This window comes from Leucoraja erinacea, chromosome 39, assembly GCF_028641065.1.
Source record: "Leucoraja erinacea ecotype New England chromosome 39, Leri_hhj_1, whole genome shotgun sequence".
NCBI lineage: Eukaryota > Metazoa > Chordata > Chondrichthyes > Rajiformes > Rajidae > Leucoraja > Leucoraja erinaceus.
In genome coordinates this window covers 7,756,585-7,772,955 of record NC_073415.1, presented here as the reverse complement: position 1 = coordinate 7,772,955, position 16,371 = coordinate 7,756,585, and the positions used below count along the sequence as shown (strand labels likewise).

The 16,371-nt window shown below is 45.2% G+C and overlaps 1 protein-coding gene across 1 annotated transcript; it reads right to left on the bottom strand.

The window, feature by feature from the left end:
- Nucleotides 1-4,604: 4,604 nt before the first annotated feature.
- On the bottom strand, nt 4,605-13,767 carry c39h19orf67 (chromosome 39 C19orf67 homolog). The gene is made up of 6 exons (XM_055664134.1): nt 12,014-13,767; nt 9,869-10,013; nt 8,626-8,726; nt 7,914-8,102; nt 6,042-6,200; nt 4,605-4,943 (listed from the first exon to the last, which is right to left on the bottom strand). The coding sequence occupies exons 1-6, from the start codon at nt 12,514-12,516 to the stop codon at nt 4,691-4,693; spliced, it is 1,350 nt and encodes a 449-aa protein (XP_055520109.1). The 5' UTR covers nt 12,517-13,767; the 3' UTR covers nt 4,605-4,690.
- Nucleotides 13,768-16,371: the final 2,604 nt, after the last annotated feature.

Here is a 16,371-nt window from a genome sequence, read left to right as displayed (position 1 = left end):
ACACGCACACACACGTATATACACACACACCTATATACATACATATACACACACACACGTATATACATACATACACACACCCACACACACACACACACGTATATACATACATATACACACACATGTATATACACACGCACACACACATATATATGCGCACACACACACACACACACACATGTATACACACACGCACACGTATATACATACATATATACACACACACACACAGCGCCAAGGAGGGGGCCAGGGAAAGCGGGGGAACGCTGTCTGAAATTCACACGGTGCAAAGCCAAGGTGATACCCGCGATGAACAGGAAGGTTAAAGACGGCTAGCACAGTGTACGGCAATTCCTTTAGGGGGGGGGGGGGGGAAAGAAGGGGCCAGACAAATTTTAATAAACCAGGGGTACACACCTGGGAAGTTTAGCGGGCATTTAACATTACCGGTTAGTTTTCCTTGGTTCTGAAAACTCGTGCTTAAGTTTCCCCACCACCACCCCCCCCCCCCCCCCCCCCCCCCCCCCCCCCCCCAATGAGCCAATTAAAATGCCTGGTCAGCAAAGGAGATTACCTATGGCTATCTCGACTACTTACACTGACATGGTGACCCCACCACCACTTTTTCTTTCCCTCGCAGAAAGTTTTTCAACATGTTGAAAAATGTTTCTGCGACCAAACTGAGGCCGCGAGTAGTGACTATGTGGGAACTCCTCTCAACCATGAAGGAGATTCACCAGAGACCACCAGCGACCATGTGTCGACCATGCTGCGAGCTTGTGGCAAACGCAGACTCTCCTAAACTTGCCAATAAGGTCACCATAGTGGGACAGGCCCTTAACTGTTGTTGCTCAGGGTGGTGCCGTTTGAGGCTGAAATTTTGGAGGAGAACAGATGACTTGAAGTTTTTTTTTTTTTGTTTTTTTGTTTTTTTTTTAAATGAATTGCAAAACCTGTGAATCTAGTCCAAGTTTGCTCTCTCTGACTGCACTGTTTTTTGAAGTTTGTTGACTTTCCCATCAGTGGTATTTTTGTTAATTTTTTTTGGATTAAATGCCGCTTTCTATTTCAGTGCCTGTGTTATGGGTGCTGGAGTGGAGTGGAATTTGAGTTTACTTTGTAAGTTTGAGCAGAGCTGCATTTATCCTTTGGCTGGCTGCGAGGTCTCTTACCTAAAGTGGTGCTTTATTTAGATTGAATGTCTTGAAGCCATGATGCACCTGCCTTTGTGGCCAGTTCAGTTTGCATTCGCATTCGCCAAATGAGGTCTCTTTGGACATCTCCAAAGGAACAACCCAGCTGGTAATGTTGTGTTTTTTTTTTCTCCCCAAAAGGTGAACACAAGTAACAAGTGGCCTTTTTGTATCGAGTTACATGTGCAGGGAAGAATAATAGTTTAAAATGCAGTAATGCATGCAAATACAAAGCCTTTATTCTGAGTCGACTCAAATTGTCATGACGTTGGGTTGAAACTGTAGAGATACTCTGTGGCATGTTATGTCAACCAACACAATGCAGTTGTTAGAGGCTAATCATAAATGGACTATGCTGGCTTTCCTGTTGACAGCCTTCCTGTGATTTTACACATGTCTGACTTTTTTTCCTTTCCCCGGGCTTTCTAACTGCAAGCTAAAATTTGGCTTTCAACATGCAGATTACATGTTTTGGCCAATATGAAGCTGGTTCTGTTGAGATGAGTGAGTGGTGATGATAATATCTGATTTGTCAGTCAGAAGGAGTTATGTCCATCACTTGTCCAACCAGAGTTACATTACATGGGATCAGTAAATGCTGCCACATAGCTGAAGATACACTTGCTAATCGTGGATTATTGCTGTCATCTATACTGCATGAAGCTGACGTCTAATGTGTGAACACAAATTGGTTTTAATTGTTAATTTCCAGCATGTTTTCAATGACTTGTAGAATTCTGAAATCAAATTGCATCCTGAAATATTCTCAAAAAGCTTTGGATATCGCTGTACATTTCCCCCCTTTTTTTGAGTCGGGAGGACCGTGTCTAAGCACCACCTTCCTAGCTGTCTACAACTTGAAGATTTTTGTTTACATTAAAGTTATAACTGGTTTAATTCTGATTGTGGTTATTTTTTTTGTACATTGAGTGTTGCCAATTTCAAACTCTCTAAATAGCCTTGACCTTAACTGGCATGCATTAGCAAATGTTGAACACGATATTCCTAAACTAATATCTATCTGGCTTAAGGTTCAATTAACACTGAATGTGAGCTTGAATGTTGCTGGCTAATTAACCATCTTTTTGATAAGATTGAACTAATTGTGTCTCGGCTGATCTTAGAGCTTAACCTTCTGTGTACAGCAGTGAGATTCATAAGATTGGAGCAGAATTAGGCCATTTGGCCCATCTAGTCTCCCACTCAATCGTGGCTTTTTTCCTCTAACTCAACCCCATTTTCTTGCCTTCTCCCTGTGATCTTTGGCACCCTTCCCAAATGGAGAAGCTATCAATCTCCTCCAAAAATTAGCGTTAAACAATCCACTGGCCCACTCCTAAAACTCTCTGTTTCATATAGAAGCAGTATTAGACAGACAACAATATTACCTCCATTTATTATTTGGAGGCAAGGTCCAACTGGAGTCCTGTGCAAATGTATCCAAGTCAGTCTAGCCTTGTAGAAGCAGAAGGCTTTGCTGTAGAGGGGAACATTTTGCCAAATGGGGAGCTGTGCGAGTAACATTTTGTTTTCTCTCTTAAGCAAGTGAAGTTGCAAGATTAATGAGCAAGACTATGACTGGGGTTTAGTAAGAGTACCTGGAATAGTGACGTCGGCACCTAAGCCATTGTGTAAATTTCTAAAGGGTGTAAACGTGATTCTTGACTGTGTACAGAAGATTGCTGAGTAACACCATTCATGACAGTACAACTACACATCTTGGGCAGCTAACAGCCCAACGGTATGAACATTGAATCCTCCAATTTTAAGTAACCACGAGATTGAACCCAGCTGCTAGGCATCAAGTCTACTATGGAGCGAAGGAAATGGGCAACGTTTTGCACCATACCCCTTCTTCAGACTGAAACGTTGCCTATTTCCTTCGCTCCATAGATGCTGCTGCACCCGCTGAGTTTCTCCAACGTTTTTATCTACCTTCGATTTTCCAGCATCTGCAGTTCCATCTTGAACATCAACTCTACTGAGCTACCCACTGTCCTTTAGTCTGTGAATAAAACTCCTTTGAGGAAATGAATTGCATTGCATACACGTGCTGGCTGCCTAGCTCCACTATCTTAAGCTAACCTTGGCTAGGTGATTTGGTAGGGCCTCATGTCCAGCTCTCTTTTTCACACAGAGAGTTGTTAGTCTGTGGAATTCTCTGCCTCAGAGGGCAGCGGAGGCCGGTTCTCTGGATACTTTCAAGGAAGAGCTAGATAGGGCTCTTAAAGATAGCGGAGTCAGGGGATATGGGGAGAAGGCAGGAACGGGGTACTGATTGGGGATGATCAGCCATGATCACATTGAATGGCGGTGCTGGCTCGAAGGACCGAATGGCCTACTCCAGCACCTATTGTCTATTGGAACGCAAGTATCCCTTTCATCTTCTGAAATTGAATATCTGAAAATTGGTCTTGTCACATGCGCCTTCCATTATGCGTGCCTCTCCACACTAGTTCATTATCAACTTTTTTTTTTTTTTTTTTTTGTCCTAAAATAGTTTTGGTCAAAGTGTTAAAATAGGTCACCATCTTGCCCCAATCTTGGAGAATGCTACTGAACTGTGAAGGGGCTGCTGAGGACTGGGGGAGACGGAGAAAGGACCTCCAGGTGGGTATGAAGGACCAGGATAGCATATGGTTTAAGACCCTGGTGGCTGGTGGACAGGAGCCAGTGGCAACAGCAACATACTCCCCAATCCAACGTCCAGAGGCCACGTCATCTGTGGGAGAGTCGACCCGCCAAGAATGGGCCTAGTCAACCACAACAGGAGATGCAACCACGGATGAAACATCCCCGTCTCCGAGCAAGACAATGTCAAAGGTGCAACATCATCTCAACGTATCTCAAATCTCACTGTACCCATTGGTGCGTGACAATAAATGTAACGAACTAGAATCCTCCCTCACAGATGTGTAGGAAGGAACTGCAGATGCTGGTTTAAACCAAAGATCAACACAAAATGCTGGAGTAACTCAGCGGGACAGGCAGCATCTATGGGGAGAGAAGGAATGGGTGACATTTTGGGTCAAGAAGTGGCTGAAGAAGGGCTTCGACCCATTCCTTCTCTCTAGAGATGCTGCCTGTCCCGCTGAGTTACTCCAGCATTTTGAGTCCAAATTCCTTGCAGGCAGCCTGGTTGCCAACAACGACATTACACTTGAACAATGAATGCAAGGTCTCCAGGTATTCCAAATCCATGTTGGTTGGTGTCTTCAGGAAGAATGTGCCTAACAATGAATTCTACCCTCCAACAGTGAACCTCATGTACAAGTTTGAATCTGCAATACCTGTAGAAATTGTGATTTAAAAATGTAATCAATCAAAATCATTTAATACTTGTTTATACAATGGCACTGTCATTTGGTAGTCTGAATTGTAAGTGTTATGCATATTTCTCTCTCTCCCCCCCCCCATCTGTGCTCAAACACTCAAAGTTGACCAACATCCATTCCAGGGAGAGTTGAGTATTGGCCATAGCTGCCCCCAAGGCTAAGTCAACTTGTAAAGGCATCTGCGCTGAGCCCATCTGAAACAACCTGGCAGGTAGTGGCCGACTCCAGGTGACCCAGGACCTGCAGGTAAGGGAATGGTTTTGGTTTAGAGGAGGAGCAGTTCCCAGGGACGCTGACATCCCGCCGACTCATCAGGATGTCCACCAGGAGGTCCGTGGCAGCAATCTGTGTTGGTTCTTCAAACCCAATGGTGACGAGGAGCTCGTAGTCTCCACGGGGTTGCTTGTACAGAAACCTGGAAACCAGAGGAACGCGTTAATCGCACGGAGATTTATTTATAGAACCTCTCCAGTCACAGCTTTGGTTTATTGTCACGCTGTATTGTATGGAGGTACAGCAAAACGCTTTTGTTGCGTGCTATCCAGTCAGCGGAAAGACTATACGTTACAATATGTTACAATACAGCGTGTAGATACATTATGAGGGAATATCCTGACCATTTTTCCAAAGCTATTCATTACCAATGAAGCTACAAGAGACCGACCATCCTGTTTTGATCTGATTTGGGGAGTCCAGAACCAGGGGCCACAGTTTAAAAATAAGGAGTAAGCCATTTAGAACCGAGATGAGGAAACACTTTTTCTCACAGAGAGTGGTGAGTCTGTGGAATTATCTGCCTCAGAGGGCGGTGGATTCTTTCAAGGAAGAGCTAGATAGGGCTCTTAAAGATAGTGGAGTCAGGGGATATGGGGAGAAGGCAGGAACGGGGTACTGATTGGAGATGATCAGCCATGATCACATTGAATGGCGGTGCTGGCTCGAAGGGCTGGATGGCCTACTCCTGCACCTATTGTCGATTGTCTATTGATCAGGGCTAGTTTTTGTAACATGGCCATTTTATTTTCTTTCCTTCCCCTCCCCCTCCACAAAGGAGTGAGGTGATCTGATCCCCAGTTGAGATGTAGGAACCTTTGATGGACACAAAGTGCTGGAGTAACTTAGCAGGTCAGGCAGCATCTCTGGGGGGCCTTAGAATAAAGGGGAGACCATTTAAGGCTGAGGTGAGAAAAAAACGTTTTCACCCAGAAAGTTGTGAATTTGTGGAATTCCCTGCCACAGAGGGCAGTGGAGGCCAGATCACTGGATGGGTTTAAGAGAGAGTTAGATGGAGCTCTAGGGGCTAGTGGAGTCAAGGGATATGGGGAGAAGACAGGCACGGGTTATTGATTGGGGATGATCACAATGAATGGTGGTGCTGGCTCGAAGGGCTGAATGGCCTCCTCCTGCACCTATTTTCTGTGTTTCTATGTAAACCAGCATCTGCAGTTCCTTCCTACATGTTACTTAAATATATTTTCCATCTTTTTGTCAAAAGCACAATAACAATAGTTACCAACAAAGGAGGTCTGGTTCCTCTGGGGCTGGTTCCACCTGAACCCAACGACCAATAGACCAGAGTCTCCGGCTCTTGCCCGTTGTCGATGTTCCCGCTTTGGGTCCCTGTTGCTGGATGGTCATCACTTGACTTGCCTCCTTGTAGCACAGGAAATAACTGCAGCGGATGACAATGGGACAGTGGTGATGGACTGGCAACTCTATCAGACACGAGCGGTCAAAACCCAAAGATCCTATAGCGGAGCAAGATAGACCACTCCTTCTAAATGCAATGGGCTTGAGAGTAGTACGCAAAGGGGCGGAATGTGGGCCTTTTTTTCATCCATTTCAGTAACCCGATCCGACTCGCAGTGTAATCAACGTTGCGGGGGAACAGTTTGTGTTAATAAATTATAATTCTGAAAATGAGGAGAAGATTTTTCCCAAAGAACTTTTATTTTTACGAGGATGTTTCCGTAACCGGCTTCCGTCTCCGCACTAGTATCTTTGCTCCACTACGGGATCTTTGGTGCGGAGACGGAAGCCGGTTACGGAAATGGGGCCAAAAATTACCCATGGATCTGCCCATGACCGTACAACGTCTTTTTCGTCGAGTGGACCATCTGGCTAAGTTAACAATGCCTTAATTTTGATGAAATTCAGCGAGCAAACGTGATAATTCCCGATATTTTGGATCTTTAAATCTCCACGGCAAATGTCGGCTGTTCACTTCCGCTGTTTTCCACCTTCAGTTCCCTCTTGTAATTACCTTACTTTCTATCTTTTTTTTTGCCTGAAAATTTAGGTCGCTGTGCTTCACAGTCACCCCGACTAGCACAGAAAATTTCAGCTCAAAACTCGTCCGTTTTCCATGTTTTTAACGGGTGGGGAAAGTGCGTGTTTCCCCATTCACTAACATGTACCGATGTGACATATGTCCTCCAGTTAAATTTTTCGGTCACGTGAGGGGGGATCTACGCTCATTTGACATTTGGTGAAATCACCCTATAGGATCTTTGGTCAAAACTCCACTGCCACCCCTGCACCAGAGACTGTCAGGTGGTCTACACTAGGAGACATGATTGCCAAGAATTCATGGTGGTACTACCATCTTTTGACTTCTTTCCTCGATTGGAACGTTAGCTACAATCTCATCTGTCGTGTGTTTTAATGTTTATCCTGCTGTCATTTGTGGGGGGAGTGGGGTGGGGGGGGGGGGGAGAAATCCTGAAACATGGGCTATTTATTAAACCCAATAGAGACCAATGAATAGTTTGGGCATTGTCACATGCATTGAGGTGCGGAGAAAAGCTATTTTTGCATGCTATCCAAGCAGATGAGAGATCTGGTCAACTCAAACTAAAGTACAAGGGATAGAGCAAAGGGGAAGATACAGAGGGCAGAATATGGTCATCATGCATCAGTTCCATAGATAAAGCCCAATGATCTCAATGGGGTTTAAAACCCTTTGACAGGTGAGACGATGAACCAGAAGCATTGACCATGGCACTAAAACACCTGGATGGTGTTAGATTGGTTGTAGCATGTTGCAATACAAATCATTGCACTTCCCACAATGCTTCTTCACCTCTTGCAGGTGGGATCAGTGGACTTTTATTTTTGTAAACGTATTGTTAATTGGGGAAGGGGTTGGGTTTGGCAACACTCCACTTAACGGTTTGTAAGTAAATAATTTCACTGTGCAGTTGCCCTTCATGCATGAGACAATAACAGCAACATTGAGCGACAGTGGTCACCATTCATTGACTGGGGAATTAATTGAATGGGGAAAGTTTGGCCCAAAAGTGGTCATGAAACACGAGTCACTCTTTGTACATGAGCCCTCCAGCTAGTATCAGTTGACCTGGAGCCCCCCATTACACATACTCACTACTCCGTGCTGGGTTCAGTTGCATCTCCAAAGGGCGTCCCTTCACTTGTGTCCACGTTCCAGCGGATTTTCTTGAAGAGCAGGCTTGGCTCCCTTGCTACCGTGTATGGGACCGGCATACAGTATCGATAGATGGAAACACGAAACCACTGGCCGAGGCGGAACTCTCCTCTGTAGAAGTAGGAGATGCTGGAAAGGCAAATTTGTTCTGTAAAACTGAAGTGATGAGCGCTTCGGAGTGAGGGGAATGAATATTTTCATGTCTCTCTTGCATAGAAACATAGACAATAGGTGCAGGTGTAGGCCATTCAGCCCTTCGAGCCTGCACCATTCAATATGATCATGGCTGATCATCCAACTCAGTATCCTGTACCTGCCTTCTATCCATACCCTGATCCCTTTAGCCACAAGGACCACATCTAACTCCTTCTTAAATATCAAGTATGGAACAAGTTGTCCTGCAACTTTAGGCTGTGCTCGCCATATGCAAGGAGAAGGAGAAGGGGAATGGGGGTTGAGAGGGGAAGATAGATCAGTTATGATTGAAATGGCGGAGTAGACCTGATGGGCTTCTAAACATATGAGCATGGCTTTGCTTCCAACGTGGCTTGGCTTCCAAAGCTGCTGGGTTGACGAAGCGTGCTGTCTGTCTTCCCCCATGGTATCCGCGTCCCTTGTCCACCATGTAAGTAAAGGACCCCCCCCCCATTACCTGCAAGGGTCTGTCTCCTCCAGCGAGATGAAGCCGAAGGATGCATACATTAGAACCAGCTGCTCCAGACTCGAGGCCAGCTGCTGGGAGAACTGCAAAAGCTGGGAAAACACAGTAAGTACCAGGCAGACACTGCAAACGGGCATGGTGGAGCACAGGACCAGCCAGGGCTCGGCATCGGTTTGGCTTAGTTTAGAGATACAGTGCGGAACTGGGCCCTTTGGCCACAGCGGACCCCACAATATCACTATCCTACACACATGGCACAGAGGTAGAGTTGTTGCCTTGCAGCGCCGGAGACCCGGGTTCAATCCCGACTATGGGCGCTGTCTGTATGGAGTTTGGACGTTCTCCCCGTGACCTGCGTGAGTTTCTCTCCAAGATCCTTCGCTGAGATCTTTGCATTTCAAAGATGGACAGGTGTGTAGGTTAATTGGCTTTGGTATAAGTGTCAATTATCCTGAGTGTGTGTAGGATAGTGTTAGTGTGCGGAGATCGCTGGTCGGTGCGGTCTCGATGGGCCGAAGGGCCTGTTTCCTCGCTGTTTCTATAATCTAAAAAATAAATTGATCTACAAACCTGCCGTGTGGGAGGAAACCAAAATTCTCGGAGAAAACCCACGCAGGTCACGGGAAGACAGGTACCCGTAGCCAGGATCGAACCTGGGTCTCTGGCGCTGTGAGGCAGCAACTCTACTGCTGGGCCACCATGGCATAATATGCCAAATCATAGTCATACTGTGGAAACTGGCCCTTCTGCCCAACTTGCCCAAACCTATCAACGTCCCATCCACACTAGTCCCACCTGCCTGCATTTTTGGCCCATAATTTGTCAAAACAAAAATACTGCAGATGCTGGAAATCTGAGGTAAAGTTCTGACAAAGAACATTAACTGTTTCTCCCACAGCTGCTACGGTCAGGCAAACGCCTCCGTCGCCATGCTGTGAGAACGGAGAGGATGAGAAGGAGTTTCTTCCCAGAGGCCATTCGGACTGTAAACTCCTATCTCACCAGGGACTAACTTTACTGCACCATTCTACTGTTTTTTTTTAATTGTTGTTTTTTTCCTTTTTCTTTCCTCCCAAAATATGTAATATGTTGAATATGTGATTCTGTTCCATTCTGTTTGGAGTTTGTTTTTTTTGGCACAAAGTCCGTGAGCATTGCCACTTTTCATTTCACTGCACATCTCGTATGTGTATGTGACAAATAAACTTGACTTGACTTGCACGGAAAGCATTACCCGCTTCTGGATGTATTCGGGGAGAGGCTTCCTGTCGGAATGGAGGCTCCTTGCTGTAGACTCCAGGTAGGCAAAATATGGCTGGCAGGTTTTCACGAAGATGGGCACAGCCCGTGCAAACTCCTCGTTGTGGATTCTGTCTCTGCTGTAGGGATGGGAAGCACACCACGATGAAGACAAAGACATGGTCGTAGAATCATAATGCGTGGAAAAAGGCCCATTGGCCCAACTTGCCCATGTTTTGACCAACACGACCCATCCACACTGGTCCCACCTGCCTGCATTTGGCTCGTCCTCTCCATGTAAATGTTTTTTAAATTAGTACCTGCCTCAATTACCTCGGGCAGCTCATTCCACACACCCACCACCCTTTTGTGTGGAAAAGGTTTCCCCTTCAGGTTCCTATTAAATCGTTCCACCCTCACCATAAACCCATGTCCTCTCGTTTTTGATTCCCCTACGCTGGGTAAAAGACTCTGCATTTACTTGATTGTTTCAACCGGAGCACCCGGAGAAAACCCACGCTGGTCACGGGGAGAACCTGCTAAAGGGCCTGTCCCACTTACGCAACCTTTACAGGCGACTGCCGGCACTCGTCATAGGTGGCCAAAATTTTCAACATGTTGAAGATTCAGCAGCGACCAGAAAGATGCTAAGACATCTGAGGAAGGACATTATTGCCATAGAGGGAGTGCAGAGACGGTTCACCAGACTGATTCCTGGGATGTCAGGACTGTCTTATGAAGAAAGACTGGATAGACTTGGTTTATACTCTCTAGAATTTAGAAGATTGAGAGGGGATCTTATAGAAACTTACAAAATTCTTAAGGGGTTGGACAGGCTAGATGCAGGAAGATTGTTCCCGATGTTGGGGAAGTCCAGGACAAGGGGTCACAGCTTAAGGATAAAGGGGAAATCCTTTAAAACCGAGATGAGAAGAACTTTTTTCATGCAGAGAGTGGTGAATCTCTGGAACTCTCTGCCACAGAGGGTAGTTGAGGCCAGTTCATTGGCTATATTTAAGAGGGAGTTAGATGTGGCCCTTGTGGCTAAGGGGATCAGGGGGTATGGAGAGAAGGCAGGTACGGGATACTGAGTTGGATGATCAGCCATGATCATATTGAATGGCGGTGCAGGCTCGAAGGGCCGAATGGCCTACTCCTGCACCTAATTTCTATGTTTCTATGATCATGGGAGACCTCACGACCATACAGGCGACCCCTGGCGACATGTTGCGGGTGACCTCTCATAACCATAGGAGACCTCGGTCGTGAGAGGTCTCCTATGGTGGTGAGAGGTCTCCAAAGAGTCTTTCTGGTCGTGGTTGAATTTTCAACATGTTGAAAATTTCGGCGACCTATGACGGGTGCTGGCAGTCTCCTGTAAAGGTCACGTAAGTGGGACAGGCCCTTAACTCTGGATCGCTGGAACTGTGAGGCAGAAACTCCACCGCTGCACCTTTAAAACTAAACTAAATTCCAGGAGGATTATGTTTGAGAAAGAATTGCAGATGCTGGAAAAATCGATGATGGACAAAAATGCTGGAGTAGCTCAGCGGGCCAGCCAGCATCTCTGGCAAGAAGGAAGGGGTGACGTTTTAGGTCGAGACCCTTCGTCAGTATATATCCAGCATTGAAGTACAATTTTTTTTAAATATATACAATTTATTTATTGTCATTTGAACCTCAAATTTTGAAGTTCAAACGAAATTTGGTTTCTGCAGTCATACAACAAGAAAAAACCAAGACACACAATTAACACAATTTACACAAGCATCCATCACAGTGAATCAACTCCTCACTGTGATGGAAGGCAAAGTCTTGTCTCTCCTCTGTGTTCCATTGCAGATGGAATGAATAGAAATATAGAAAATAGGTGCAGGAGTAGGCCATTCGGCCCTTCGACTCTGCAGGAGTAGGCCATTCGGCCTTTCGAGCCTGCACCGCCATTCAATATGATCATGGCTGATCATCCAACTCAGTATCCTGTACCTGCCTCCTCTCCATACCCCCTGATCCCTTTAGCCACAAGGGCCACGTCTAACTCCCTCTTAAATATAGCAATATGGAATCTGCCAGGACACCAAATTAAAGCTAAATGGCTCATCCTTTTTTTTTTTAATGTATTTTCAGATTTTTCATTTACCTGTAGACCAGGTGTGTCTGAAATTCCTCTGCCTTTTTCAGCAGATATTGAAGCTGCTGTTCTATCGGTTGAAGTTTTTCTTCCATCAGTGTCACATCGTATTGGGGCACCTCCTCGTCTGCCCCATGTTGGCCGGCCTTCCCCTGGCGCAGAGAGTGAAATGCATCGTTGCTCTGCTCTGGTAGGGCAGCGTCCTGCAGTGCCTGCATGGCTGGCGAGGTGTCGTAGGTGGAAACTGGCAGGAACACCTCATTCTCCTTCATTTGCTTTCCATGGTTCATGAGCTGGTGCAGGTCTGCTTCAGTCCACTGGGCCTCCTTTGGTTCTGCACTGGTCACTTCCAATGAGCAGGAGCACTTTGACTTGTCTTTCCTCTTGTACGACGGCACCTCATGGCCACTGCTAATGTTCTCCTCCATTTCCGTCTCCAATATTGAATTACTCCTCTGGCTTGAGCTACCTGCATCAACAAATTTAAGGACAACAAGTTTGATAAATAGCATTCAAGAGGGATGGGAGCATACCTCCTTTAGCTCTGAGGTCTGAAGAAGGGTCTCGACCCGAAACGTCACCCACTCCTCTCCAGAGATTCTACCTGTCCCGCTGAGTTACTCAAACTTTTTATAACTATCTTCGGTTTAAACCAACATAGAAACATAGAAAATAAGTGCAGGAGTAGGCCATTCGGCCCTTCGAGCCAGCACCACCATGCAATGTGATCATGGCTGATCGTCCCCAATCAGTACCCAGCATCTGCAGTTCCTTCCTACACAGAACAGGTGTGGATCTGGTAAATGAAATACCTTAGAAAATGGGCAAATGCTCAAAGCTTGAGGATTTTGTGTTGTTTATCATTCAATAGGTTAATATTATTGGAATTAATGAGCCAATTATTTCTGTAAACTTTTTTCTCTTATAGTGTTATGACAAATAGAAATAATTGATTAAAGTAACCATAAGATTGTAACTTTTTTTTCAATTAATAGCAATGGATTTCTGATGGATTAATTTTCTTAATAATTGGTCCATGTTCCAACAAAGGTCCTGCCAATTTGGGGCAACTTTTCTTCAGCTTGGAGCAACACCCAGGATCAATCTCCTACCTGTTACTGCGCCCACTCCACTCACCCTGTTCAAATGTCAACACAGGCGCGTCCCCGCGCCTCCTGGCGGGGACGCGCGTCGGCGGAGGCGCGCGTCATCGGTGTACGCGCGGGCCGCACCACCCCCTGGTGGAGAGAGGGAGTGGAGCAACGAGCATCTGAGATTTGCAATGTTTGGTTATAGGAACCTGAGGGGCAATTTTTCCACACAGTGTGGGGATGGGTATATGGAACTAGCTGGGAGAGCAGGTAGTTGAATATTTAAGACATTTGGACAGGTACATGTATAGGAAAGTTTTACATAGAAACATAGACAATAGGTGCAGGAGTAGGCCATTCGGCCCTTCAAGCCTGCACCGCCATTCGATATGATCATGGCTGATCATCCAACTCAGTATCCCATCCCTGCCTTCTCTCCATACCCCCTGATCCCATTAGCCACAAGGGCCACATCTAACCCCCTCTTAAATATAGCCAATGAACTGTGGCCTCAACTACCTTCTGTGGCAGAGAATTCCACAGATTCACCACTCTCTGTGTGAAAAATGTTTTCCTCATCTCGGTCCTAAAAGATTTCCCCCTTATCCTTAAACTGTGACCCCTTGTTCTGGAGTAACATCTTAGAAGGATATGGGCCAAAGGCAGGCAGGTGAGACTAGTATAGATGGGGCATTTTGGTTTGCATGAACAAGTTGGGCCGAAGGGCCTGTTTCAGTGCTGACTTCCAGATGGTGGGAGACTTGATAGTGATGTTGTCCTTGATAGGTGAGTAGACATCACCTGTCGTACAGGGGTGGAAGATTGCAACCTTCACGTGGTCCGCCCAGTTTCGACTAATGCAATCAATTTGACGTGCACAAACAGAAGATCAAATAGAACAAGTTGTCCTACAACTTTAGGCTGTGCACGCCACACGAAAGAAGAAGTAGACTTGTCGTACATGATCTTTGTCTCACACTGGGGCGGTGTTAACATTACCACCTACCAGCCCATACCTGAATGTTGTCTCAATCTTGCTGCATGCAACATTTTCTAAGGTTTAAGAAATAAAGCTGAACATTGTGCAATCATTGGTGAAACAGCTGAACTGTTTCAATTGACAATAGACAATAGGTGCAGGAGTAGGCCATTCGGCCCTTCGAGCTAATCAATCAATATAACCATATAATAATTACAGCACGGAAACAGGCTATCTCGGCCCTTCAAGTCCGTGCCGAACACTTATTTTCCCCTAGTCCCATCTACCTGCACTCAGACCATAACCCTCCATTCCTTTCCCATCCATGTACCTATCCAATCAATCAACCTATCCACATAAAGTGCAAGTGAAATGAAGAGCCAGCACCACCATTTAATGTGATCATGGCTGATCATCCCCAATCAGTACCCTGTTCCTGCCTTCTCCCTATATCCCCTGACTCCGTTATCTTTAAGAGAGCTATCTAGCTCTGTCTTGAAAGTATCCAGAGAACCCGCCTCCCTCTGAGGCAGTTTCCCATTGCTGCACAACCTGGCCTCATCTAAAAGCCGACTCTTGGCAATTCTATAACATTAATTCCGGATAAGGTTCCTCTTATGGTTCAAACAAAATTCATTTGACCATTAAATAATTCATTTGTCCATTAAAGGAATGTTGTGCCAAATAGCCTTGAGGTTTTTAAACCATGCAATATATTCTCCAAACGATTTAATATGAAGCTAGGATGAAGGAGTATGTTTGAAGTGTAAGTACCAGCTTCGACCAGTTCTGTACTTTAATTCTATGCACAGAGTACTTACTGACAAAACTGAATCAACCATTAGTGTTATTAATGTTGGCAATGGTGTTGTCAGCAAAGGGTTAATACAGATCAATGTAATTCTGCAGCTTGAAGGTAAACAACATGCTGGAGTAACTCAGCGGGACATAGCTGGAGAGAAGTAATGGGTGATGTTTCATAGAAAATAGGTGCAGGTGTAGGCCATTCGGCCCTTCGAGCCAGTGCCACCATTCAATATGATCATAGTTGATCATCCAAAATCAGTGCCATTCCTGCTGTTTTAATTTAAAAAATATATATATTTGTATGATCCACATTCACAACGACTAGCTTCCCTTTACTTTGGTCTCCTAATTTGAGGGAGGACATTCTTGCTATTGAGGGAGTGCAGCGTAGGTTCACCTGGTTAATTCCCGGGATGGCGGGACTGACATATGATGAAAGAATGGGTCAACTGGGCTTGTATTCACAGAAATTTACATGGATGAGATAGATCTTATAGAAACATATAAAATACTTAATGGATTGGATAGGCTAAATGCAGGAAAAATGTTCCCAAATTTTGGGAGAGTCCAAAACCAGGGGTCACAGTTTAAGACAATAGACAATAGAATAATGGGGAGGTCATTTCGGACTGAGAAGAGGAAATACGTTTTCACCCAGAGAGTTGTGAATCTGTGGAATTCTCTGCCACGGAAGACAGTGGGGGATAATTCACTGGATGTTTTCAAGAGAGAGTTAGATATAGCTCTTAGGGCTAACGGAATTAAGGGGCTAAATGAATCGAGGGATATGGGGAAAAGCAGGAACGGGTTACTGATTTTGGATGATCAGTCATGAACATATTGAATGGCGGTGCGGGATCGAAGGGCCGAATGGCCTACTCCTGCACCTATTATTTTTAATGTTGTCTTTCTGTGGTCGGTAGTTGTAATGTAACACTGTATGGTGCCTTTAGCAGCAGAATCTATTCTTGCATTCTTAACCCTGTGTCCATAAGCTTCAAAATGAAAGCTCTCTGAGGCCAGGTACAAAATGACGGACAGGATTGTAATTAAGATGTGCATGGCCTCAGAACAGCCTCGAGTTGTTTTACAACCAATGAATCATGTCTGAGGCTCATCCGCTGTTGTTATTGGATCAGACTTGACAGCAAAATCCTGTAGATAACAGCAATAAAAGTGCAGTTAATTTTCTTCCATAGGACCTTGGGAGCTAATGCGAAGGTTTCAAAGGTCTTTTATTGTCCAGTGTACCAATAAAGGTACAGTGATATGCGAATTGCCATACAGACATACTAAAGAAAGAGCAGCAAGACGCACAACTACATAAAAGTTAACATAAACATCCACCACAGTGGTAAAATATTTTAAAAAGATTCTCCCAATCACCACCCCACATAAAACAAGCTAAAGAATACTAAAACCATACATTTAACACATACTATTAAAACAATAAAGGAATGGTCAGACAGACTGTTTGCGAGGCAGCCATT